General features: G+C 44.7%; 1 protein-coding gene and 1 long non-coding RNA gene across 2 annotated transcripts in view; both read left to right on the forward strand.

Annotated features, from left to right (window-relative positions):
- Nucleotides 1–320: 320 nt before the first annotated feature.
- The window catches only part of FRMD4A (FERM domain containing 4A), a 346,110-nt gene continuing 319,815 nt past the window's right edge, over nt 321–26,615 (forward strand). The window contains exon 1 of the mRNA XM_035127381.3: nt 321–547. Coding sequence (XP_034983272.1) covers nt 515–547 — 33 coding nt within the window. The 5' untranslated portion in view covers nt 321–514. The remainder of the gene's footprint in view (nt 548–26,615) is intronic.
- On the forward strand, nt 10,109–13,384 carry LOC148684517 (uncharacterized). Its single transcript, XR_015945899.1, has 2 exons — nt 10,109–10,189; nt 12,869–13,384. It is a non-coding gene; the product is annotated as an uncharacterized LOC148684517 (long non-coding RNA).

The following is a 26,615-nucleotide window of genomic DNA, read 5'->3' on the forward strand; positions in this document are numbered from 1 at the left end:
GAACTTACTACAGTACAGTACTCATGAGTTCTGACAATCAGGATTTCCCTTTTCCTTTCCCTTTCCTTTGAATCCAGTTGATAGGAAGGGCAGGGCTGCTCTCCGCTGGCCACAGATGCTCAGGGACAAGCCCATGGCTTCCACTTGTCCTGCGTGACCTGATCCCTCCGGTTTGCTTCAGATCTCCTGTTGCTGAACGCATTACGTAGTAGAAGGAGCATTTGTCAGTGACTATAGTACGTAGCTGCAGGCACATTATGCACAGAGGGAGGGAGGGAGGGAGGGAGGGAGAAGGCGGCTTCTCTGGCCCCGTGTTCCTCACAGCACAGAGTGAGGAGGAGTTGAAGGCAGGCAGGTCTGCTGCTGCTGCTGCTGCTGCCGCCGCCTCAGCTTCTCTGAGGGGAAGTCGCTGCTGGGTTTGGACATGGTTTCATTCATCATATGGGATACTTGAAGAAGAAAAAGAGAGAAACTAAGTTGGAGGAAAGAGGATTGGCATGAGGAAGAAAGCAAAATGGAAGGGCTTCTGTCTCCCATGAGAACCAAGGTAAGGAGATACATTTCAATGCTTTCCCAGGGAGAGGAAGTGTGTGGAAGAGATGCCTCAGTTTTTGTCTATTGTGAATCTGTCTGTACTTTTGATTTAGAGGAGGACAGCCAGATAGCTGTACGGAGAAACCCCTCATTTTTCTCTTCCTCTGCTTCAGAGGGATTCCTTTGTAAAGGATTTCTCCTCAGCCGCTGACACTTTTCCTGTGGGTTTCCTGCCGGGATGCTTTTCATTGTGTTGTGTGGGAAGCAGGGACTGTGCGCACCCGGGGAGCTGTTCAGTTGAAAAGGGTCCCTGCGCATCATGCTGGGGGCTGTGCGGCTTATCATGATTCTTACTATTACTGCTATTTGCGGAGGAACAGCATTTTTTCAGACAGCAGAATTGCAGTCAGGCAAGGAATCGACATGGCTTTTGTTTACTTCTATCTACTGCAAAAGCATTTTTGGGTGAAAGAGACCAAATTTGCTATGGGAGACTGTAAAGGGTGAAGGAGGACATGCTTGAAGCGGGGTTTGTTTGTCCTTTGAGTTTTATGCTAGAAAACGGCTCATTGATTTCTTTTAACGCAGTGAGAGAATGCCATAGAAGTGAAGTTTGTGTTAATCTTGACTTTACATTTACAACTCGTGGTGGCATTTTGCTGAGGTGAAAGTGAGTGCTGGTGGTCCACTAGTCATGTTCACATGCCTCTCACAAAGTTTGTTGAGTGACTGATCTAAAAAAGGTGGACTAATACTAGTCGGTGTCATTTTTTGTTTGTTTAATGCTTTATAATGTGCTTTATAGGAATGCTGTGAGAGAGGGCATTGCTGTCCCTGTTGGAAGTGACTTGAGACTAAGCGATAATGACTGCTTCAAAGCCACACAATGAACCACACAATGGTAGAGGCAAGACTTGAACCCAGCCTTCTAAGAGGCAAGGGCTGAGCTGCTTTGGGGAATGGGAACATCAATGCACACGCACCTCAACAAAACCCCAGCATGGGCCCATTATATGTACATTATGTGTGTGCGTACACGGGAGAGAGAGCCACCTTGAATAGTCCTCTTTGTCACAGTTAATGGGACCAAGAAACAGAAGTGTGTGTGTGTATGTGTGCTATGAGGGTTGGAGTCGGGTTTATTCTTAGTGTCTCTGCTGGAGTTCTCCCAGACGTGCCAGTGGCCTGCTATGGGGAACAGAGTCAGCACCAGACAGAACTTGCCCCAGGTGCTCCTGCAAGACACAGGTCCTTCTGTTCACAGTGCAGACATTTCACTAGTGCTCACACATTTGAAGCTGTGTGTGTCTTTTATATGCTACATTTATTTTGTTTCTCATGGATTGCATGCAGTTCAATAGGATTGTTGACTTGTCTTAGCACATTCAGCTTTTTGGGAAGAGCCACGTGGACTCTGGTCTCAGAAACCAGGCAGTGTGTAGATGCCCATGGAGTTGACCACGTGTTCAAGCCATTCCTAAGACTTCACTCCCATCAGTTTCCATAGTCAGCAGACTGAAAACAGAAACACCCTAGAAGAGAGCCGAGGGAGGAGAGGCTGGTTTTAGCTGTCTTTAGTGAACTGTATCAAACAATAGCTCTTTCTGAAATTACTCTGCCTCCAAACTACATCATGTCTCTCCCTAAGATCGGTTTATCAGGAACAGTGTTTCCTGAGCCATCTCATGTCGCTTGATTTCCCTTAGCCATTAGGCTCCCTCCTCATCCCCAAACTACACATATCCTGCCCCCTCATTTAGCTATGAGCTCCCCAGGGGAGGAGGTTGGCAGCGGTGGTAATGGAGAGGTAACAGGATTCTCCCTCTCTGCTGCCACCTCCATCCTCATCGCTCAGGACAAGCACCGGCTCCCCCTCCTTCCTGAGCTCAGCAGCAGCAGAGCTGGTGGGGGAAACAGGGACATTCCAGGACCAAATCACAAAACAGGATGGCTTCTGTCATTCTGGGACTTTCGCTGGAAAATCGGGACACTTGGAGGGGATGCAGTCTGATACATATACCTCTTTGGTGATCAAGTGGTGGGTTGTTGCAACCCATATATGTAGGTTTCACAAACGCCCTTTTGAGAGGGAATGAGAGAGAGTGGGAAAGGAGGATGAGAGAGGGGAAGAATGTGAGAACAGGACAGCTGTAGATAAAGATAGGAAAGGAAAAACTAATGCAACAAATAAAAATTGGGTCAAATATTGCCGGTTATTGAGGAAGTGCAGCACAATGAGCCTGGTATGGTTCAAGGCCACTGAATGAACATAGACACAAATGCCTGTGGGGAAGACGCTTAATTCCTAGAAGAAAGAGATGCTGGGCCCCAAGTTCACCTGAAATGCCTCCCTCTAGAATTGAAATGCTTCTGCCCAATCTCTGATGTGTGCAGAGACTCTAGTATCTCAGTGACATCGGAAATGCACTCTGCACCTGGGGAACTTGAGCTATTTTTATTTCATGTGCTCCAGCACTGTCCTCAGCCATTGAGAAACCTCTGTCAGGAGTGACCTATTGCACAAATAAAGTCCTGTCTGTACAGGGCACACCGCTGTTGTTACCACGGTTGTTATGACTGCTGGCATTAAATAAATGTTAATTACAGTAGCGTCAACAACACTGGAACAGCAATTTAAAAAGATAATACCCCAAGCTATTAATATAGACATGCAACCATGAATAAAATATTGTTTTTCTGAGTGGGTGATTCACCAATCACTTATCCTAATAGAATCTGATAGGAAGCAAAGTAGCACAGCAGTGAATTGATCCTCTAAAGGAAACTATGGAAACCGCAATCCACACCCTTTACTATTTGGTCTTTTTCAAACAGGTGCCAACAAGCCAACTCTTTTCATGTTGCTTTTATAGTCAATTTAATTACAAAGCATTATATGGATGATATAATGTTATACTTTCTTACCACAACATAGTCTGGTGATTAGGAAAACAGTGTGTGGGTGTTTCAGTTTTGATTTTAAGTCTGGTCACTGTTGTCTAAAAGCTTGGGACTAAAATTGATTGATTTTTGTTTTGTTTTGTTTTGCAAGTACACATTATTTCTATTCTTCAATAACAGGCTGTGTTGCTGGAGGCTTTTAGGAAGCTAGGCTTGATGTAGTAATCGTGGTTGAGAAAATGACAAAGAATGTTATGGAGGAGGGAGAACATGGGACAATTATATCTTTTGAAACAATCTTACCGGTAATAGGGCAATGTTTTTCCACCACCATTGTGACTGTGTTTTTCGTTTTATTAAAAAATTGCCAGTATTCTCAATTTACTGTTCTCTATGGACAACATTTTAATAGTGTTGGTGATAGTTCCACTGCGTGCTCATTTGTCCATTTCCTTGAAATGGTTGCCTGAGGCAAACTAGCATGATACTGATTTGCCATCTGGTTAACATCACAATTACTATTTGCTGTAAGTATGATATTGGGGCTGGGGTGTCCTTTAATAATAAATATTCTCTGGGCCCACAAAATGGACAGTTAAGTGGAATAGGAATCAAAAGTGGACAGGCGTTATGTTCCATTGATCAAGTTATTTAATGAAATGTGAGGATATGCTGATACCTACATAGGAAAAGCAGATGGTATCTTACAGAACCAACCCAGAAACGCCATGCCATGGAGGTCTGTTGAAACCTCTACCCAGGACTCTGTCAGAAGTGATGGGGAGGGCACAAGACCCTCAAAGGCTTAGTGACCTTCCAAAGCACTGCCACAATTGCTCTTTGCACAGAGCACCCCAGAATGTTTGAGCAACATGAGGAAAACGGTCCATTTGAATTACCTGAGCACCCATCTCCCACGGGCCAAGGGAACCCATTGAATTTGTACTGCCCAAAAGCCACCAGAATCTTGGAGGCATTTCTACCTGTTTCTAAAAAATTACATTCCATTTTTTTGTGGAGCAGGAAAACATCAATGTGCCTGATAGTGTTGTTGTTGTGAGGCTGAATGCAAAGCAGTTTGTAAAGCACTGTGTACTTTTAAAAAACCTAGGCAAATACTATATAATAACCATGATGATGATATTATACTTGGCAGTCACTTTGCACTTGTACAAATAAATGGGATCAAAATTAAGGGAGGAGAATGGAAAGCTGACATTTCTTTCTGTGGAACCATATGGGGAGTGAGTATAATGTATATTTTTAAACTAATTTGCGTTCTTTTCAAAGTACTTAGCAGATGGCAAAAGCAAATGCTTGCATTTCATGAAAACCCAATGCAAATCATGTAACCAAAAATGAAACCTAAACATTAGGAAGAACTTTTTGACAGTAAGAGCTGTTCAGCAGTGGAATTTGCTACCAAGGAGTGTGGTGGAGTCTCCTTCTTTGGAGGTCTTTAAGCAGAGGATATGTCAAGAATGCTTTGATGGTGTTTCCTGCTTGGCAGGGGGTTGGACTGGATGGCCCTTGTGGTCTCTTCCAACTCTATGATTCTATGAAACATTGTGGCTAATGTATTTCCCTGCTAGTGCATTAGAAAAGGTGAAATTGAGTTGGGGGACATTTCCCATTTCATGTTGACAGTGTAATACAGTCCTGGGCTGCTGTAGGTGGCAAAAGCAAATGTTGTAATAATAAGTGTCTTTAAAAATCACTCATTTGACCACCTGCAATCCTTTCTATTTTGGGCTTAGTCACTCTGCACTGGTGGCTTTAGCAGGGGTTACTGGGACGCTGGATTGCAACCCTGGGCCCATGTTGGGCTTTCTTTGTTTTAAAAAATCAAGGTCACTGAAATGTATCTGAGTTAAATTACTCATCTGGATCATTCCATTGTTTGTACAGTTTGTGTGATTGAGAAAAAGCATTGTTTCTGATTAAAATCAGAAGCCTGATTATTCTAGAATGAAAGGGAATGGTGAGCATGGTTTATGCAAAAAAATCTGTTAATTCTTGTGGCTAACTAACTACAGTAGTACCTCTGTTTATCAACTTAATCCATTCCGGAAGTCCGTTCTTAAACCAAAACCGTTCTTAAACCGAGGCGTGCATTCCCTAATGAGGCCTCCTGCCGCCGGTGCCCTTCCACCGTTCGGATTCCGTTCGTAGACTGAGGTAAAGTTCTCAAACCGGGACACTATTTCCGGTTTTGCGGAGTTTGTAAACCAAATTGTTCTTAAACCGGACTGTTCTCAAATTGAGGTACTGCTGTATTACCATGTTTTCAGTAACTGGGTTGTGTGAAGAAATACTCTTAAAGTTGTTGATCTGTCTTGTATTAGGTTCAGGTAGGTAGCCATGTTGGTCTGACACAATGTGTTTGTTTGTGTGTGTGTAGTCCAGTAGCATCTTAGAGACCAACTAAGTTTGTTCTTGGTATAAGCTTTTGTGTGCATGCACACCAAGAGCTGGGATTAATCTTCACAGCCCTTGAGCTCCCATGCCATCTTTCAGTGTCAAAGTTCAGTCCTGGATCATGTGATTGATGAAGATGAGTCATGTGATTGGATCATGTGATTGAAGAAGATGCATCAATAGGAGTATAGCATCTAGATCAAGGGAAGTAATAGTACCACTGTATTCTGCTCTGGTCAGACCTCACCTGGAGTACTGTGTCCAGTTCTGGGCACCACAGTTCAAGAAGGATACCGACAAGCTGGAACATGTCCAGAAGAGGGCAACCAAAATGGTCAAAGGCCTGGAAACGATGCCTTATGAGGAACGGCTTAGGGAGCTGGGTATGTTTAGCCTGGAGAAGAGAAGGTTAAGGGGTGATATGATAGCCATGTTCAAATATATAAAAGGATGTCATATAGAGGAGGGAGAAAGGTTGTTTTCTGCTGCTCCAGAGAAGCGGACACGGAGCAATGGATTCAAACTACAAGAAAGAAAATTCCACCTAAACATTAGGAAGAACTTCCTGACAGTAAGAGCTGTTTGGCAGTGGAATTTGCTACCAAGGAGTGTGGTGGAGTCTCCTTCTTTGGAGGTCTTTAAGCAGAGGCTTGACAGACATATGTCAAGAATGCTTTGATGGTGTTTCCTGCTCGGCAGGGGGGTTGGACTAGATGGCCCTTGTGGTCTCTTCCAACTCTACGATTCTATGATTCTATTCTGAGTGATCCACTGTGCATGTCAGTTTTCTCACTTACCACCAGACAGGGAGTCCCTCTGTCTGTAGCTCCACCAAGTGCTGGTCTTCCTTCTGCCCTGCCAGCCCCAGCAAGCAGGCGCTGAGAGAGAATGTGACCACAGTTGGACTGGTCCAGCTGGGAGTCCAAAGCCATGAACTTGGTTGTGTAATCTGGAGCCAGCCATGGTCTCGCAGGGGGTTGTGAGGATCAAATTGGATAACCCTGTGTATTCCACCACCCATTATGGAGAAGAATGGGATGCAGATAGGATGAATTATATAAACGGATGTAAATTAGCCACTCTTCTCTAGGTGCTCGTTGTCCTTGGGGGAGATGGAGGGAGCCATGCCCTTCCCCCTGTCACTGGCCAGGCCAAAGAGTCACGTGGCCAGTTCAGGAAGCTAATTGTGGCAAAAGGGGAGTCCGTCCAACCTCATCTGTCAGCCCGTGAAGGAGCCGCTGCTGTGAAGCCTGCTTTCCTTTTCCCTCCTCATTCATTTTCCCTTTTGTATTATATCTATCAGCTTGCGAGCAGGAGTTCACTTAACTTTTATTATTCATTTGGTGTATAATAAGGCTTTCATCCAGCCTTGAGGCCTGGCACTTCCTTGATTATAAGCTGGGACAAATAGGCCCCTTGTTTTCTGCTGATTTCTTTATATGTGTTATTTCACAAAGAACATATTTCAGAAGCAGACCAGTAATTTGTTTGGCCAGTGCTTGCCTCACTGTCTTCTCATGTTGTGGCTACTTAATAAACATGGTGACAGTTGTGAAATAAAGTGTGGAGGTAAATTGCACATCAAACAGTAATTGCATTATACCATGTAATAGTCTTAAGCACATTAAATCATGGGCCCTTAATGCATTTGTACCTTAGGATCTTCATAATTGGCACATAAATATGTATGAGGTTAAGGAGAAGTGGCAGGATGGGGTGGTGCGATGGGCTGCCATGTGGAAAATGAAGTAGTTAAACAGAAGGCTCCATCAACATTGCGGTAACCTTTTTCAGATTGGTAGATAAGGATTGTACAAACCGATAAGTCAGTAAAGTGAAAATGCCTGGTTTGGGGATAATCAAATGTAACTGGGATGCAAATCAATACTGTGTTACTGTTCCATTGTTCAGTGGGACGCTGTAGTTCTGTGCCTCTTGGGAAGGGCCGGCCCACCCACAAGGCAAGGTGATGCAACTGTCTCAGGCAGCAGGATCCACAGGGGCAGCAGATCTGCCTGCAAGGAATGCATTGCCCACTGTTGTTGCTGCAGTGACAGCCATAGCTGTTTCGCCCTCCTTGGAGGCCAGATCTGCCATGTCCTCTGCAGCCTCCGCCCCCCTGTGCCACCTCTACAGCAGCCTCTTGGTAAAAAGGAGGCCTAAGAAGGAAATGGCTGCCCTCTCCTGGATCTCCTTGGGTCTGCACCTACCCGGTGTGATTCAGAGCAGCCCCTGCTCCCACCACGGCCTTTGATTCCCACCTCAACCATTGGGTAAGGCTGATTTGATTCTCCCCCTTGTTCCTAAGGTAGATTTCCATTCCCCACCATTTTGGGGTTTGCCTAAGGAGTCAAAAAGTCTTGAGCTAGCCCTGCTCTTGGTCCATATCGCAAGGGATCCATGGCTGCCACTGACCCATGGCACTTCCTCAGTCGCACGTGACTTGTGTGGGGCTGCCATTGTGTTCCAACTGCAGGAACCAGGGGGGGGGCACAAATATATGTGCTTTTCTGCTTCCGAGGCGCAAGCTGCATATCGGTTGTTCAGATAAATGCTCAAACAGGCATCAGGTTTAAGAATGTGATTGTGAGGGAATAAAAGGGATGGCTGTCTGCACCATCCGCAGGGCAATTAAGTTATTGGTTTTGCTGCTAAAGTGCATGCAATACACAAAAAGTGTTCAGGTCTGCATTAGTTTGATATGCTTTCAAACAGGAGAAACGAGCCATTTGTGAGTAAAAGCAATATACATGCCAAGTCAAACAATGGTTGGGGTCTGCATGGCTAAATAATAATAATATTGGTGTGTATGGGGGGGGGGGGGTTGGATTCTTGACCCAGCAGAAAAAATGTTCCAAACATGCATTGCCAGTATGCAGGAAGGCAGCGACATTTTCTGATTCACCCTGCCTTTGCCGCAGCTTCAGTAGAGAAGTCTGCCTTAACTGTGTGCAACGTGGACATGGACTTGAAACGGAGTCTGAAAATTCCTCTGTTTACATCCAGGCCTTGTTGGCCACTGGGAACTCTCCTTGGTGCTGTGCCCACTGGCATGCCTGCCATTTTGCTCTGTGGGCTCCTCTACAGGACCAGAACTGGACATGCCTTTCAAAGTAAGCTGTGTGTCCTTCTCTTGATCATCCCCAAGGAATCCGGGGTCCTGAGAAGCATGGTTTGCAACGTTTGCCATTCTTGGCAGCACACCAGCCATTCAAACCTCCTTGGTTGTCTTCTTGCTTTGCAAGGTCCATTTGCAGCATTGAGAGGAAGAATGGGGCTGCCTTCCTTCCTTGTCGCCTCCTGCTTCCTACCTGAGGAGTCGTATCCTAGGGTTGGAGCCCCGGACACTGTAACACTGTAACAGCAGCTGTTTCAAAGGAGGCACAAAAATGAAAGCTTATGCTGAGTTAGAGTTGACACTGAAACTTCTCCTACAGTGAAATTTGAGAAGATGTGGAGGTTCTTTCCCCAACAAAATCTCCAAGGAATTTAAGGGGAGGCGAAAAGAGCAATGTCACCCATCAATGAAAGACAATGCCAGTGATTAGACTCCTTACAGAACAAGGTGGAAGAGGACGTTGCATCATACCTGCCAAGTTGCTGTCAGAGAAATAAGGGACTGGGCCGGAAATAGCAGACCGGAAGTAGCGCTGCCGCCATTTTGGAACTGGGTGGAGCATGCTCAGAAGTGACTTTTGATGCTGCTTTGCCCAGTTCCAAAATGGCTGCCGCGCCAGACTAAACCGGGGGAAAACAAAAAAATCCGTTTTTTCAGCTAGGAACAGCTGGAAAAATGGGGGTTTCCCGGGGAAAACAGGAGACTTGGCAGCTATGTGTTGCATGCGTTTGCTGGGGTTGAAGCTGCCATGGTTGGTGCCTTGAGACACACCCCAAGATGGAGATTTGTCTTACGTGTCTTAAGCTCTGAGGACCTGCAGGACCACCTATGCTTCCTCAAAGTTATGCAATAAAAGTGTGTTAGAGTGTTTTCTATATTTTGTCTTGTGAGCAACTAGACATTTCTTTATTCTTCTCATGCCATCTTTGTAGATCTTGTTCAAGCATAGGCTCTCCCTTCATCACAAATCAGTGCCAATCTGATTTTTAAATAAGTGCCAAGGGTAAAATTCCTTGGCAATTCCTGTCAATTTGCCACATACCAGTCAGTCTGTAAACTTGGGTGTGTTCTCTCCTCACCTGCTTTGCCCGCTGCAGGTCTCCACATAGACAATGCTCCCTCCAGTATTGTTATAACATACACCCCTCGCACTGCAGGCTTGGAGGAGTAAAAGCAAGCCTGCGTAGAAGAGAGAGAAAGAAAAGTGACACATAAATGGTAATTAGTTTATTTCCCTTGAAAATTCTGCCTTTTAAAAATTTGTTTTATAATCCCTGGCCTCTCACAGCACCTCTTAATCCCCAATGCTTTGCCATCAGCAAATACTGCTGGCAGCAGGAGAATTCCAGCTTCTTTGCTCTTAGACTTGCTGCTGAATTTGCAATGAGCACCTGGCTTAAAAGCATGCAAAATGAGCTGGCCCAGTGCTTCCTCCCTCATCTTCTTTGAGAAAAACAGAAAGGTTTTTTTTTTGGAGGGGAGTGTTGCTTGGTGGTTCTCTGTTCTTCCTTTCTTTTTTGCATTGTGCTGTTTTTTGTTTGTTTGCTTTGTCCTTCAAAGCTGCCGTCTCCTTCTGGACCATCTCAAAGGGCTGAAAGAACTTTCAAATGGACTTTTCTTCTCTCCCCACAAATGCTCCCTGACTGTAAATGGAAATTAATTATCATTACATGCACTAATCACTGCACCCACAGAGAATGAGTTTTTAGTGTTGTGTACCAACGAGTTGAGCAGAGGAGCTCAATAAAAACCATTTGTAATGTTTAGATACAGCACATAAACCTCTAAAGGGAGCTGTTTTGTATTACCAAATCTTATTACCATTATCAGTTTATTTATAGGTCCTAGGATTAAAACCTGTAAATCCCATGTTACTGTTTGTTGCTGAGAACCCTTTTTTCAAGGAATCTCTTAGCCTTCTACAGTGTGTGCTTGCTGTCTTTGTAGTTTGAATCTCCTCTAAAGAGCTCGGCATGGCCTGTGTGAAGATTAGAGATGTGGGGAGAAATTTGATTTAGATGAATCTTCCTACTATGCTCACCCCGTCGCAGGGATTCGAACCGCCAACCTTCTGATCGGCAAGCCCTAGGCTCTGTGGTTTAACCCACAGCTCCACCCGTATCCCTTCCAACCTAGCAGTTCGAAAGCACACAGTGCAAGTAGATAAATAGGTACCGCTCTGGCGGGAAGGGTAAACGGCATTTCCGTGTGCTGCTCTGGTTCGCCAGAAGCGGCTTTGTCATGTTGGCCACATGACCTGGAAGCTGGACGCCGGCTTCCTTGGCCAATAATGCGAGATGAATGCCGCAACCCCAGAGTCGTCCGCAACTGGACCTAATGGTCAGGGGTACCTTGACCTTACCTACTTTGCACTTTGTGAAACACAACTGCCCTTAAAAATTTGCACTTTTCTTAATTTTGCAATGTAGTTCTCCAGCCAAGTAATTTGCACAGAAATTCATGCAATAGAGTAAAATCTGCATAAGAATGCATCTATTAGTGAAAATAACATAAAAATGGATCATATCAGGGAACATTGCTTTGCATAATTTAGCAATACCTAGGAGAAAATATTTTACATCATAAGTAATAATAATAAAAATAATAATTTATTATAATCCAGGCACTCACACAGACCTTCACTGCCTTCACTGGTTCCGATTTCAAAGAGAGGTAGAGCTTGGTATCATCCGCATATTGATGGACACCCAGCCCAAACCCCTTGATGATCTCTCCCAACGGCTGCATGTAGATGTTAAAAAGCATGGGGGAGAGGACAGAACCCTGAGGCACCCCACAAGTGATGACCCAGGGGTCTGAACACTCATCCCCCAAAACCACTTTCTGGACACGGCCCAGAAGGAAGGAACGGAACCACTGTACCGGTATAACAGTGCCCCATCTAGTGTCCTCTAGATGGTCCAGAAGGATGTTATGATCAATTGTATCAAAGGCTGCTGAGAGATCCAGCAGAACTAGGAAACAGCTCTCACCTTTGTCCCTAGCCTCCCGGGGATCATCAACCAGCGCGACCAAGGCAGTTTCAGGCCCATGGTGAGGCCTTAATCCCGATTGGAAGGGATCCAAATGGTCCACATCCTCCAGGCATGCCTGGAGTTGTTCAGCAACCACCCGCTCAATAACCTTGCCCAAGAATGGAAAATTTGAAACTGGGCGGTAGTTGGCCATACTGGCCGGGTCTAAAGATGTTTTTTTAAGAAGCAGTTTAATGACCGCCTCTTTCAGAGGGTCTGGGAATGCTCCTCACAGAGAGAAGCATTCACCACCCCGCAGAGCCCATCGTCCAGCCCTTCCTGGCTTGCTTTTATTAAACCACTGGGCCACCCCCCAGGATCAGACACCTCCTGTTGCCAATAATTGGTGACCTGAAAACCACTGGGACCCTCCCCAAGGTCTTCCAGTGCCCATCCTCTGAGCTTCTCCCACCCCATTCTCCAGATCTGACCATTCCTCCACGGGACTCACAGCCAATGCTGCTACTGAGAGGCTAAGTGTGTGGCGCCACTGCTGCCTGCCAGCTACTTCTTTTAGGACTAAGCCAAGTCCTTGGCCAAACACAGGGGTTTTAAGCAGAGGTTGGATGGCCATCTGTCATGGATGCTTTAGGGGGTTGGACTAGATGACCCTTGGGCCCCTTCCAATTCCACAATTCTGTGGGAAGGCTAGATGCAGGCTATGCACAATTTGGTGTCTCCCCTGATGTATCCAGTTTATTATTTGGGTTTTTTTTTGTTTGTTTGTTTAATTTCTATACCACCCTATATCGGAAGGTTTCAGGTTAAGTTATATTATCATTGCCCATTCTATCATATAATGGGCAAGTACTCTGGATGCTCTTGAAAGAGAATGCAACCAATATCTCATTCATGTTGGCAGGAAGAACAATATTATACAGAAACCAGAAGCTGTGATGACTCCGACGACACTGGAGGCTTCTGCTCTAGTACTGAGCAGTGTTCATGACTATTTCTGAACATTTTGAACAGAATATAGCTGTAAGGGGAAGAGAATACAGAGATCCCCCTCCCATCATCAAGAGCAGTTCCTCCAATAGCAGCAATGCCAGCGGGGAGGGGGAGGAGTCCAGTGAGGAAGGAGGAAGAGGGATGCAGGCCTCCGGCAACACAGAAGAGCCCCTGATACACATGAGGGAGGAAGAAAGAGAGGGGGAAAGGGGGGAGAAGGAAAACATGGAGCGTAGAACCTTTTTCCCTCCGGTTCCGGAATTACGCAGGAGAAGGCGGGGAAGAAGGTTTGCCGTCCCGAGACTCTTATGCTGGAAGAAGACGAGGGGCGGTCCATTCCCGGATTCTGCCTCGGACTGAGCAGACATGTTCTACACACTCATTTCACTGTAAATAGACTGCACTAAATAAAACTGTCTAAAGACAAGAATGTGGAGCGTCGTTACTATAGAGTAGTCGCAACAACAACCTCCGCCAATAGCATTTGTAGAATTCAGGTACTTAATGAATAATACTTTCTTCTTGTATAAATCTGCACAAGAATACTGTACTTAACATTTCTATGTTGGTGAGAGGGCGTTTGTCTCCCTTATGTTTCAAAGCAACTCATGTGTGTTGTCTCATTAATCTTTGCAGCATTTCCAGAAGGTTGTGGTTAAGGGCAGTGGGATCTGAATCAAGAAACCTTTGGTATGACTATCACTCTTGGTCAAGCTCATGAGGCGGCCTCAGAAAGCTACAATCTCTCAGCCTTTCTGCTGCCACCTTCTTCTGCCATGTGGGGATAATAAAAAGTACAGTGTTGTTGTGAGGAAAGTGTTCCGCCTCTGCAGCAATGCTTAAAATGAGCTACTGAGTGTGATTTGAGCCACAGTCTGCTAGACCTTCCTTCCTGCCTGCCTGCCTGCCTGCCTGCCTGCCTGCCTGCCTGCCTGCCTGCCTGCCTGCCTGCTAGACAATTCTCTGCTTAGTTTACTCAGGAATTAGTTCCCGCTCTGTTCAGTGGGGTTTGCTCTCTAGGAAGTGTGTTTGGGATTAGGGATGGGCAAGCCTATCAGTTTTGGGGTTCTCTCAGTTTCTCATTTTTCCAGTGTTAAGTCCAGTTTTCAACAATTCCACATCAGTTTGTGTGTGTGTGTGTGTGTGTGTGTGTGTGTGTGTGTGTGTGTTATCCTCATGAAAATTCACCAGCATTTTGGTGCAAATTTCTCATAATAGCATGATAGTATGCACTTCCCCCCAACTTCAGAACAAATTCCACAATAAAAGGCATTTTTCTATGTTATTTTTACCAATATTTGCTTTTGCACGCATTACCCTAGAGGTTGTTTTTTTAAAAAAATGTACACATTACCTGGTTGGAGAACTGAATTGCAAGATTCATAGAACTGTGATTTTTGAAGGATGGCTGTGTTTCAGTTCTTGTACTGTTTCAGAAAGTGCAAATTAAGTAGGTTCACCTTTAAATGTGAACTGAATCGAACGTCTCCTAAATTCCTATTTGGGATTGCAGTATTTCTAAATGCATCTACTAAGGAGGAAGCCCCAATGGACACCGTGGAACTTAGTAAACATGCATACAGTTACACTTCCAGCCATTGTGCTACACCAGCTCTGTCCACAGTTTCATTGCCTTTGACTAGGCTTATGCGAATTTACACCAGTTGTAACCTAGGGATAACATCGTGCAGATCTTCCATCCCCCTTCACTCTGCTCTGTTATTTTGTTGAAATTCAGTTCAACCCCTGACTGAGGTCTTGGCCTGCCATACCCACTTATAAACAAATCAGTTTGAAAGTTTAATTACAAGCCTGGCTTCATTGGTAAGAAGCAATCTTCTTTAATTGCATGCTTTATCAAACCTGGTGATTTAGAGCTGTATAATAATTTCTTCTAAAAGCACTGGGCTTTTCTCTAAAATTTTCTAAGGGCTATGTGTTTTGAAGCATGAGTAGATCTCATGTGTGTTTACCATTTATGACCACCTTGGTTGCTATGAATCCATGAGTGTGGATACCCTCGTGAATACATTTTGTGAAGGTTCGAAAACTCAGAAATAAACCCAAGGGAGGGGGACGAAGGGCTTGGCAATCACCTAAATGTGTTTGTCAGCATTCATTTGTGCATGCCAGAGGTGAGTATACATCTTATTTTTTTGACGTTCGCAAAATGCAACTGAGATTGTCAACAGTGGTCCAATTGGTTTCAGACTTCAGGGCATAGGTCTGGAGGAACCCAAATGACGGCCTCTTTGGAGATTCAGCTCTGGTGCCCCTGCCCAAAGAAGCAAAGAGCCATATGCACAAAGGGGTCTGAATAAATAAGTGCAGCGCCCCAATTTCTGTGTGAGGGTTTTTTAAAATGTAAACTGTGGTTGCTTTAGTCCAGGCATCCCCAAACTTCAGCCCTCCAGATGTTTTGGACTACAATTCCCATCATCCCTGACCACTGGTCCTGTTAGCTAGGGATCATGGGAGTTGTAGGCCAAAACATCTGGAGGGCCGCAGTTTGGGGATGCCTGCTTTAGTCCATGTTCAACTTGTTGTTGTTGTTGTTGTTGTTGTTGTTGTTGTTGTTGTTGTTATTTACACCCCACCCATCTGGCTGGGTTTCCCCCACCACTCTAGGAGGCTTCCAGCAAATACCAAAATACATTAAAATATCACAGATTAAAAACTTCCCTAAACAGGGCTGCCTTTATGTGTTTTCTAAATGTCAGGTAGTTGTTTATCTCCTTGACCTCTGATGGGAGGGCGTTCCACAGGGCGGGTGCCACTACCGAAAAGTCCCTCTGCCTGGTTCCCTGTAGCTTTACTTCTCGCAGTGAGGGAACTGCCAGAAGGCCCTCGGCGCTGGACCTCAGTGTCCGGGCTGAACAATGGGGGTGGAGACGCTCCTTCAGGTATACTGGACCGAGGCCATTTAGGGCTTTAAAGGTCAGCACCAACACTTTGAATTGTGCTCAGAAACGTACTGGGAGCCAATGTGTTATGTGGCCGGGGAAACCCAGCCAGATGGGCGGGGTATAAATAATAAATTATTATTATGTCTTAGGGACCCAGGTGGCGCTGTGGGTTAATCACAGAGTCTAGGGCTTGCTGATCAGAAGGTCGGCGGTTCGAATCCCTGCAACGGGGTGAGCTCCCGTTGCTTGGTCCCAGCTCCTGCCCACCTAGCAGTTCGAAAGCACATTAAAGTGCAAGTAGATAAATAGGGACCGCTCCGGCAGGAAGGTAAACAGCGTTTCCGTGTGCTGCTCTGGTTCGCCAGAAGCAGCTTTGTCATGCTGGCCACATGACCCGGAAGCTGTCTGCGGACAAACGCTGGCTCCCTCGGCCTATAGAGCGAGATGAGCGCTGCAACCCCAGAGTCGGACACGACTGGACCTGATGGTCAGGGGCCCCTTTACCTTTTTAGGACCGGTGTTATGTGGTCTTGGCAGCTGCTCCCAGTCACCAGTCTAGCTGCCGCATTCTGGATTAATTGCAGTTTCCGGGTCACCTTCAAAGGTAGCCCCACGTAGAGCGCATTGGAGTAGTCCAAGCGGGAGATAACTAGAGCATGCACCACTCTGGTGAGACAGTCCGCGGGCAGGTAGGGCCTCAGCCTGCGTACCAGATGGAGCTGATAGACAGCCGCCCTGGACACAGAATTAACCTGCGGCTCCATGGATAGCTGTGAGTCCAAAATGACTCCCAGGCTGCACACCTGGTCCTTCAGGGGCACAGTGACCCCATTCAGGACCAGGTAGTCCCCCACAACTGCCCGCCCCCTGTCCCCCACAAACAGTACTTCTGTCTTGTCAGGATTCAACCTCAATCTGTTAGCTGCCATCCATCCTCCAACCGCCTGCAGGCACTCACACAGGACCTTCACTGCCTTCACTGGTTCTGATTTGAAAGAGAGATAGAGTTGGGTGTCATCCGCATACTGATGAACACCCAGCCCAAACCCCCTGATGATCTCTCCCAGCGGCTTCATATAGATATTAAAAAGCATGGGGGAGAGGACAGAACCCTGAGGCACCCCACAAGTGAGCGCCCAGGGGTCTGAACACTCATTCCCCCATCACCACTTTCTGAACACGGCCTAGGAGGAAGGAGCGGAACCACTGTATGACATGCTCTGAGCACCACTGCTATGGCACGGTAGATGTGGATTCAGCTACTGCTGGATTGCACATGACAGCATAACTTTTTCTGCTCATGCTGAGATCCACTTCATTCAGAAAGAGAGAGAGGGAGACGGTCTGAATTACTGAGGAGCTTTTAAAGAATGTGGGGGGGGGAGTAAGGTGTGTTTAAAAGCAATCCTGGAATCATAATAGTGAAACATCCATGCCTCCTAGTGATACAACAATAACAAAATGATATTTAGGGGAGGAAATGGAATAAAATGCAAAATGCATTATTAGATTTGTGCCTCTCTCCTGGGTATGAGAATTACCTACCTTGTAACAGAACACTGCTGCTGCTACTGCAAAGAAGGTCACATACACAAATTTCATTCCTGAAATCTGATACTTTTCTAACCTTTTGCTGTTCACAATGCACCTGTCTAAAAGCGCATTGTACTTCTGGAACAGTAACCTAATTCACATCAGGAAAAGATCTCACAAAGGGAACAGAGAAGACTTTATTTTAGTGCCAGTTTGCGATTGTAAAATGATGAATTTTTTTCTCTGTGTGTTTCTCCCTCTAGAGAGAATCTCCACATTGTCATGGCTTTTCACTGGTAAAATCTCTCACACACACCCCGCCCCACTTTAAAGCTATCATGAAGCTAAGTATTTTGTACAGGCAAGTGCATGCAATGGAGCCCTATGTCTTTTTATTTTAAGAAAAGCAGCTTTGAGGGTGGGGCAAATGTTGTCCCTATTTTCAAAAAGGGGGAAAGAGAGGACCCAAACAATTACTGCCCAGTCAGCCTGACATCAATACCAGGAAAAATTCTAGAGCAGATCATTAAGCAAACGGTCTGTGAGCACCTAGAAAGGAACGCTGTGGTCACTAAAAGTCAGGGTTCCTGAAAAATAGGTCATGTCAGACTAATCTGATCACATTTTTTGACAGAATTACAAGCCTGGTAGGCTATATCCACAGCATTCTCTTCATCTATCTTGATTTCAGCAAGGCCTTTGACAAGGTGCCCCATGATATTCTTGTAAAGAAGCTGGTAAAATGTGGGCTAGACAATGCTACCATTCAGTGGATTTGTAACTGGCTTACTGACCGAACCCAAAGGGTGCTCATCAATGGCTCCTCCTCATCCTGGAGAGTAGTGACTAGTGGGGTGCCACAGGGTTCTGTCTTGGGCCCAGTCTTGTTCAACATCTTTATCAATGACTTGGATGATGGGCTTGAGGGCATCCTGAGCAAGTTTACAGATGACACGAAATTGGGAGGGGTGGCTAATACCCCAGGGGACAGGATCACACTTCAAAATTACCTTAACAGATTAGACAACTGGGCCAAAGCAAACAAGATGAATTTTAACAGGGAGAAATGTAAAGTACTAAACTTGGGCAAAAGGCTACTTCTCCTTCAGTAGTAGCCAGGCATTTATCACAAAGTGTCACTGGGCCTTCAGCTTCATGGCCAGGCTGAAGCACAGGGATTTATCCAACACCATGCGTGAGCATTTTTACCCAACAAGGATTTGAACCTGGATTTCCTGTTTCAAAACTCAACACTCAAACCAGTAAACTGCAGTGCTTAATTCACAAACTACTTCTTCTTCTTCTTCTTCTTCTTCTTCTTCTTCTTCTTCTTCTTCTTCTTCTTCTTCTTCTTCTTCTTCTTCTTCTTCTTCTTCTTCTTCTTCTTCCATGAGAAGTATGTGAATGAGAATGGGTGTAAACAAATGCCTATCTGTCAATTTTGGTTTCTCCCAGTTTCTTATTTTTCCAATTTCTTTACCAGTATGTGGATTTTTTTCTTTAAAAATAATAATGAAATTTTGTTAGCATTTTGGTGCATATTTCTCCTTATATACACATTTTTGCAATCTATTTCCCACAATATAATGCATTTTTGTATGTTATCTTAACTAATATATGACCTATGTTATAAACTGCTTAGAGTTTTGTTTAAATATAGAGAATATAGATTGCATAATCAATCAATCAATCATTTTTGTGACCATTTCAGATTGAAGAACTGCATTAGAAAATTTGGGGAAGTGTGGATTTTGATGGATAAGCAGTGTTTTATTTCACATACTTCTTTAGGAAATGTGATCAAGGAAGGTTTGCATTAAAATGCAAACTGAATCAAATTTGTCTTCCATCCTTACTAAGAGCACCGTTGTCCTAGACACATTTACTCCAAAAATAAGTCCCACTGTATTCAGGGGTGTTTATTCTTAGGCAGCATGACTAAGTTTGCAGCCTTAAGAGCACAACTCTGAGACTCACTGTAGTTTTACATTCCAGAAACAGAATGCAGCCATAATGCTGCCTTAGTCATTGCAGTCCAACTGTAGTCGAGAGGAAAAGCACAGATCCTGGCTTGGAGTGCTCCTGCCTTGCAGCAAGCCTTCCTAAGCTAGGAATGGGGGAGCCAGCTGAATGATGCTTATGTCCAGCTGCTCTTTCAGTTCACCCCAAGCTCAGTACTCTGCTGGCTGACCTTTGCCTTCATGGAGATTGGCTGGGCTTCCGAAGCTCCTGCCACTCATTTGAGGATGTATCCCACTTGGAAGAGTTGTGCATCACCCATAATGTATTGAGCTTGGAGTAGGGCAGGCTAACAGGGAGATCAAAGCCCAATATGCAAAAGAGGCTTTCAAGCCTGGGCAGAGCTTTGAATCAGAGAACTATGACACCCTTTACTGGGCTGCTGCAACTGTTATCAGAAACTAGCAGGCAGAGCTCTAGAGGGAAGCTCTCACATTTCCTGGCTATCGAACTCTAAATTAAAGGCAGTCTCTGGCTTTTGGGGCAAGGCACCATTTTGCCAAACACTGAAGCCAGCAAATTCTAAACCATTCTGGCCATGTCAAATTGATTGCAAACTGGGGAAGATGTTTGTGGAAAGCGATGTGTTCTCTGTTGCAAATTCCCTGATGCTTGCCTGTAGTTTTAATCATGATATTTAGAGAAGCTCACTGATCTAAACCCAGTTAAATGCAGCCCATGGTGTCGGATGCAGGACTGCTTAACCAAGTCTTCACATTGCTGCCACGAAACATTCTGATGTGTGTTATGCCATTGGACAAACGTGATCAAGTTGGCAGTGTGTGTGAAAGGGAAAGGCACATTTTGTTTTCTTCCTCATTCTCTTAACTTTTGCTGTTTCTTCACATGCAGAATATATTTATGCACACAACTGCACTGACATAATTAAGGGACTCACAGAGGCAAGCTGGGGCAGCAGCTCAGCTGCAAGGCAAACTTCCAGGAAGTTAGGGTAGCTCTTCACCACTTGAAACAGCAGCTCAGGTGGAACCTTGGAAGCTGCCTTCTACTGAGTCAGAGCCTTGGTTCATCTCCACTGGCAGGCAGTGGCATGCCCGGCTTCCAGAAAGGGCACAATTCCCATTTCTACCTGGAGATTATGGTAACTGGACTGGATGTCCTGCCATTAAGCGTGAAGAAGGGCTGTAGCTCATCACAAATAGATTTGCAACAACCAAGGTGATAGATATGTCCATTTCAAAGAGGCTCAAGGACCACACATGGGGCACCTGCTCTAGAACAGATCTACTCACGAATAAATCAGAAGGAGAGGTGCTGCAGTGAATGTTCATTCTCTGAACCTAGGAAGGAGCGCTAGGGAGAAGGTAGTATCTATTGAAGCACCTCAAAACATAACCCAAGAGAGAGGAACCTTAATAATGGGCATCACCTGAGATGAAACTCCAGCTTCTTCCCTGCTAGATCATCCTGGGACATAGACTTGTGAAAAACAACAGATGCACCTATAGCTTTGCTATTTTGTTGACAGTTCAGAAATATTGTTGCACAGGGAGCAGTGAAGCAGCTGGATGACATTAGTAGTAATTGCTTAATACTGTCATCACATTTGCTTACATGAAGGGAAAAGCAACAGACTATCAATCAGAGGACAGAATATTCATAGTCTGTGATCATAGTAAGTGCCTTTGAGTGTCATGGTAACAGTCTCACGAGAGAGATTCTTGATTGCTCAATGCTGTGCTACTCATAGTGGCACCATTCCTCGATTAGTTTTAGTTTTAGTTTTAAATGCCACATCCAATATTACTGCTTAATTTTGTTTTAAATTTAATCCAAACAATTTCTCACTCAAGGCTGTCCCTTTTCTTCCACAACCATTTTTTATTTAGGTATGGCTTATCTATACCTATACATGGTTGAGATCAAAATTATAATTGATTTGTTAAAGCTGCTTGACTAGCCAGCATTAAATTTTACAGGTCTGTTAACTGTTAACTATGATAAATGGTTAATCTGTAGTTGTAAAAATAAATAAATTGTGCTTTTTAAAATGGCATTGTTTACTAATACCTATGGTTTCCCTCAGGTGGCGCTGTGGGTTAAACCACAGAGCCTAGGGCTTGCCGATCAAAAGGCTGGCAGTTCGAATCCCCGCAACAGGGTGAGCTCCCGTTGCTCGGTCCCTGCTCCTGCCAACCTAGCAGTTCGAAAGCACCTCAAAGTGCAAGTAGATAAATAGGTACCATTACAGCGGGAAGGTAAACGGTGTTTCCATGTGCTGCTCTGGTTCGCCAGAAGCGGCTTTGTCATGCTGGCCACATGACCTGGAAGCTGTACGCAGGCTTCCTTGGCCAATAACATGAGATGAGTGCCGCAACCCCGGAGTCGGTCATGACTGGACCTAATGGTCAGGGGTCTCTTTACCCTTTACCTTTATGGTTTGCTGTATAGGTGATAACCAGCTTCAGCTGGTTACTTTTTCAGTGTGACACCAGCATAAAAAAAATCCAAGGATTTACATTCCTCTTTAAACAGGTTACCAGTAGCAATTATTTTACATTAAGATTCTGATCCCTTTCTTGTAGAGAAGCCACTGACTGCACTACTCTGCTCCCTTTGTGATTGCGCAGGCAGAAATCTGAACCTAAGGAGGAACTGTATCCTGTTTATCACCAGACACAGGCATGACTGCCATTTATATCCTAAGCTATAATTAGCTCTGATTATTAAGTACCTTTGTATAAGTACTGATGATCCCAGAATGACATCTGAATGCAGCATATTTTCCATTAAAAATAGCTTACTCAATTTCATAATTTTTTTCCAGATTTAACATTTTTCAGACTGAAGACACCTGAGTCCAAACATTGTTTGTAAAATTATAGGGTGTTCGTGTACTTTATAGATACATGACTCCTTATCCTAAAAGCTGGGAAATAAATTGTGGGGAGGGAAGGTGGTCCAGTAGTTTAGTGATTGGTGAGATTTTTATCTGTTGGCTTCTTGGATGGTCTTTTGAGAAATGAAGATGGGGAAGCCATTTTCCCATTAGCACAGTTCTTTCATGTAATGAACATCAGACGCTGATTCTGGTTTTAAGGTTTTAGAAACAAAGCTCCCTTGAAACAGTTGCTAGTTTTTCTGTGGTTAAACAAACACACGTATGGATGCATGCTGGCTGATTCTGAGACATAGCAATATCATGTGCTGGTCTTTAACAATTTTCGCATTTTGACATGGGAGCATATTCATGTGCAGGTAACCATGATACCTGAAGCCTGCTTCTGACAAGAAAAGCCACTGCTTGGAGATGGCTTAGCATTGGCTTTGTACAACACCAGCTCCCACGTTAGGGGGCACAGGATTTCAGGCATTCTAAAAATGTCGGACTCTATTGCATATACTGTAATCACAGAATGCTAACATTTAGTAGAACACTTGAGTTCTGTAAGTGCAAACCAGTACCGTATATTCTGGCGTATAAGACGACTGGGCGTATAAGACGACCCCCAACTTTTCCAGTTAAAATATAGAGTTTGAGATATACTTGCCGTATAAGAAATATGATCCGGTGTATAAGATGACCCCCCAACTTTTGAGAAGTTTTTCCTGGGTTAAAAAGTACGCAAGAATATACAGTACTTTGTCTTCAGCAGCTCTGGATAAAACTCACTTTATGTGTGTGTGTCCAGTTCAGATATTCTGAGATCAATGATTACCCACAAATGACCTATTATTATTGGATCAATATTAGAACAAGGTTCGGCAATTGAGGTGTGTGTTCAGAACTATGTAATATCCCATTGTATAAACCTTTTATGTATCTCGCCTTGAAATTATCCTTTCAATATTTAATGCTGGTTTTGCCCACTGATCCTTAAATTTCAGTCTGTCCTGCCCTCCTGAAGACAATAATAATTGTGTCTGACCAATCGAACAATGTTCTCAAGTGAAATGTTGCAGGCAGGAATTCTCCATTTATGTTGATTCTGTCAAGGATGACTCTGACTGTGCCAGTTTGTTGGTCTTGAAGTGCCTGCTAGTTCATCCTATTAGCTGGTGCTCAATTCTCCTATTGAAATTGATGGGAATTTGATATGTTTGTGACTGTTGTTTTAAGAATGTGAACTTCACTAATTGTCTAGTATGTTGTATGTTTGTTATACGGAATGTAGGTCCTTAAAAACATATAATTAGGCAAGACAGACCATGGAAAATAGAGCAAGAAAGCACAAACCAAATTATCAGCTTAGCCTAATGGGGTGCTCTCACACCTTACAGTGTTAATCTTATGGAAGTTGCTTCTCAGTGTCTTTGCTGCCACTGCAAACAAAGGTGGGGAGGGTCTTGTTGGGAAAGGGATTAGAACTCTCCTTTTGTCTCCCCTCCCCTCTGTCTTTCAAACATGAAAGGACTTCAACCCATAAACAATACTTGTGGCTTTTCTGTCATTCAGATTTGCATCCATCAGAGACTGCTGATGAAAACCACAGCATTTGCACGTAATTTAGTTGTGTTCTAATTCTCCCAAAGCTGCTTCCAAACTGTGCAGTGACTTGAGATTATCATTCTGAGAAGGTTTTTTTTAATTTAGGTGGATGCCACAGGCCCTGGCTATTCTTGGCGAGAGTCAATCTGGGCTGCCCTTGTACTGTGTGTTATTTAATTAGTAGGTACTTAAACACTGTGACTGTTCAATAACTCCTCTGTGTTTTCTCCATAATGATTATAATTACACCCAGTGATGGAAGACTGAGCTGCTGCATGCAAAGGTGTCAGGCTTGTGATGGAAAGAGATGGGCTTCTAATCATTTCCTTATTGAAGACTACAGCTGATCTGGCAGAGTATTTCAGGTGCAGACTGTGGAGTGGGGTGGGGTCCTAATTTCTGTTACTTTAGTGTACTCCCAAAGGAAACCCCTCATTCACACATCAGACTTTCCAAAAGCAAATATCCCTGCCTCCCTGCAGATCTGAAGTCAAATGTTAGCAACTCTAACCCTTTTAATACCTTCCAGAGGGGTAGATGTGTTAGTCTGCTGTAGCAAAAGCAACAAAGAATCTTGTAGCCCCTTAAAGACTAGAAGATTTATGAGGGCATCCACTCTTGTTCATTTCATTGGATGGATGATGCCTTTTATAGCAGATTGTTTTCACTGCACACATTTCTCTGTGTGTAGCAAAAAATTTTTTTGCATGGTGACTGTTTCGGGGGACAATCATGCATTCATTTTGGCCAACAGGTGTTGTGTAAGCATCCCAGGAGATTCATATCATAATGCAGCTTAAAGCTAAACCACAGCAAGGGCTGCAGACAACTGCCTGGTGCCTTTCCTGGACTGAGAAGTCATGTCAACATCATGTGCATGTTCCATGGCATTTCAGTTCTGTAAAGTATATAACATGCATTGCACTTTTTCCTCCTGCGTTTTTTGGCCAGAGGAATTGCTTGGTACTTAAAACACTCAGGACACAGACATATAATACATATTTCCATAACATTTGCATCATATGCTATTTTATATGTCTCCATTTGGGATGGGCGAATCTGTCAGTTTTGCTTTCCCTCAGTTTTGCATTTTGATTTGATTGCTTTCTGTGCCACATGAATTGCAAAGCAGCTTACAAACAATAAATAACAACAACGCAATTGCTGTTGTTGTTTAGTTGTTTAGTCGTGTCCGACTCTTCGTGACCCCATGGACCAGAGCAGGCATCCCCAAACTGCGGCCCTCCAGATGTTTTGGCCTACAACTCCCATGATCCCCAGCTAACAGGGGATTGTAGTCCAAAACATCTGGAAGGCCAAAGTTTGGGGATGCCTGGACCAGAGCATGCCAGGCACTCCTGTCTTGCACTGCCTCCCGCAGCTTGGTCAGACTCATGTTGGTAGATTCGAGAACATTGTCCAACCATCTCATCCCCTGCCATCCCCTTCTCCTAATGCCCTCAATCTTTCCCAACATCAGGGTCTTTTCCAGGGAGTCTTCTCTTCTCATGAGGTGGCCAAAGGACTGGAGCCTCAGCTTCAGGATCTGTCCTTCCAGTGAGCACTCAGGGCTGATTTCCTTCAGAATGGATAGGTTTGATCTTCTTGCAGTCCATGGGACTCTCAAGAGTCTCCTCCAGCACCATAATTCAAAAGCATCAATTCTTCGGCGATCAGCCTTCTTTATGGTCCAGCTCTCACTTCCATACATCACTACTGGGAAAACCATAGCTTTAACTATACCAGGGGTCCCCAGACTTACCGCGCAGCGGGCCGGTGCACGCCGCGCCAACCGCGCGGCGGGCTGGAGGGCAGGGGAGTGCGCGCCCGTGCGCATGCGCACACGCACACGGTCGGGGAAAAATCGCCGAAAATCGCTTGTGCGCATGCGTATGGGCCTCCCCCGACCCGGAAGTGCATCGGAAATGACCTCTTCTGGGTCGGGAGAGGCCCATACGCATGCGCACAAAGGATTTTTGGCGATTTTTTGCCGATTTTTAACATCGTCGCCGCGCCACGCGCCGTAAGAGCGGGCGGCGGCAGCGGGCGGCAGGGGTCGTCGCGGGCCGGATTGGGAGGCTGATTGGGCCGCATCCGGCCCGGGGGCCGTAGTTTGGGGACCCCTGAACTATACGGACCTTTGTCGGCAAGGTGATGTCTCTGCTTTTTAAGATGCTGTCTAGGTTTGTCATCGCTTTTCTCCCAAGAAGCAAGTGTCTTTTAATTTTGTGACTGCTGTCACCATCTGCAGTGATCATGGAGCCCAAGAAAGTAAAATCTCTCACTGCCTCAATTTCTTCCCCTTCTATTTGCCAAGAGGTGATGGGACCAAGTGGCCATGATCTTGGTTTTTTTGATGTTGAGCTTCAGACCATATTTTGCGCTCTCCTCTTTCACCCTCATTAAAAGGTTCTTTAATTCCTCTTCGCTTTCTGCCATCAAAGTTGTGTCCTCTGCATATCTGAGGTTGTTGATATTTCTTCCGGCAATCTTAATTCTGGCTTGGGATTCATCTAGTCCAGCCTTTCGCATGATGAATTCTTCATATAAGTTAAATAAGCAGGGAGACTCCTTTCCCAATTTTGAATAAATCAGTTATTCCATATCCAGTTCTAACTGTAGATTCTTGTCCCACATAGAGATTTCTCAGGAGACAGATGAGATGATCAGGCACTCCCATTTCTTTAAGAACTTGCCATAGTTTGCTGTGGTCGACACAGTCAAATGCTTTTGCGTAGTCAATGAAGCAG

The sequence above is a fragment of the Zootoca vivipara genome, chromosome 9 (genome assembly GCF_965207765.1).
Source record: "Zootoca vivipara chromosome 9, rZooViv2.hap1.1, whole genome shotgun sequence".
NCBI lineage: Eukaryota > Metazoa > Chordata > Lepidosauria > Squamata > Lacertidae > Zootoca > Zootoca vivipara.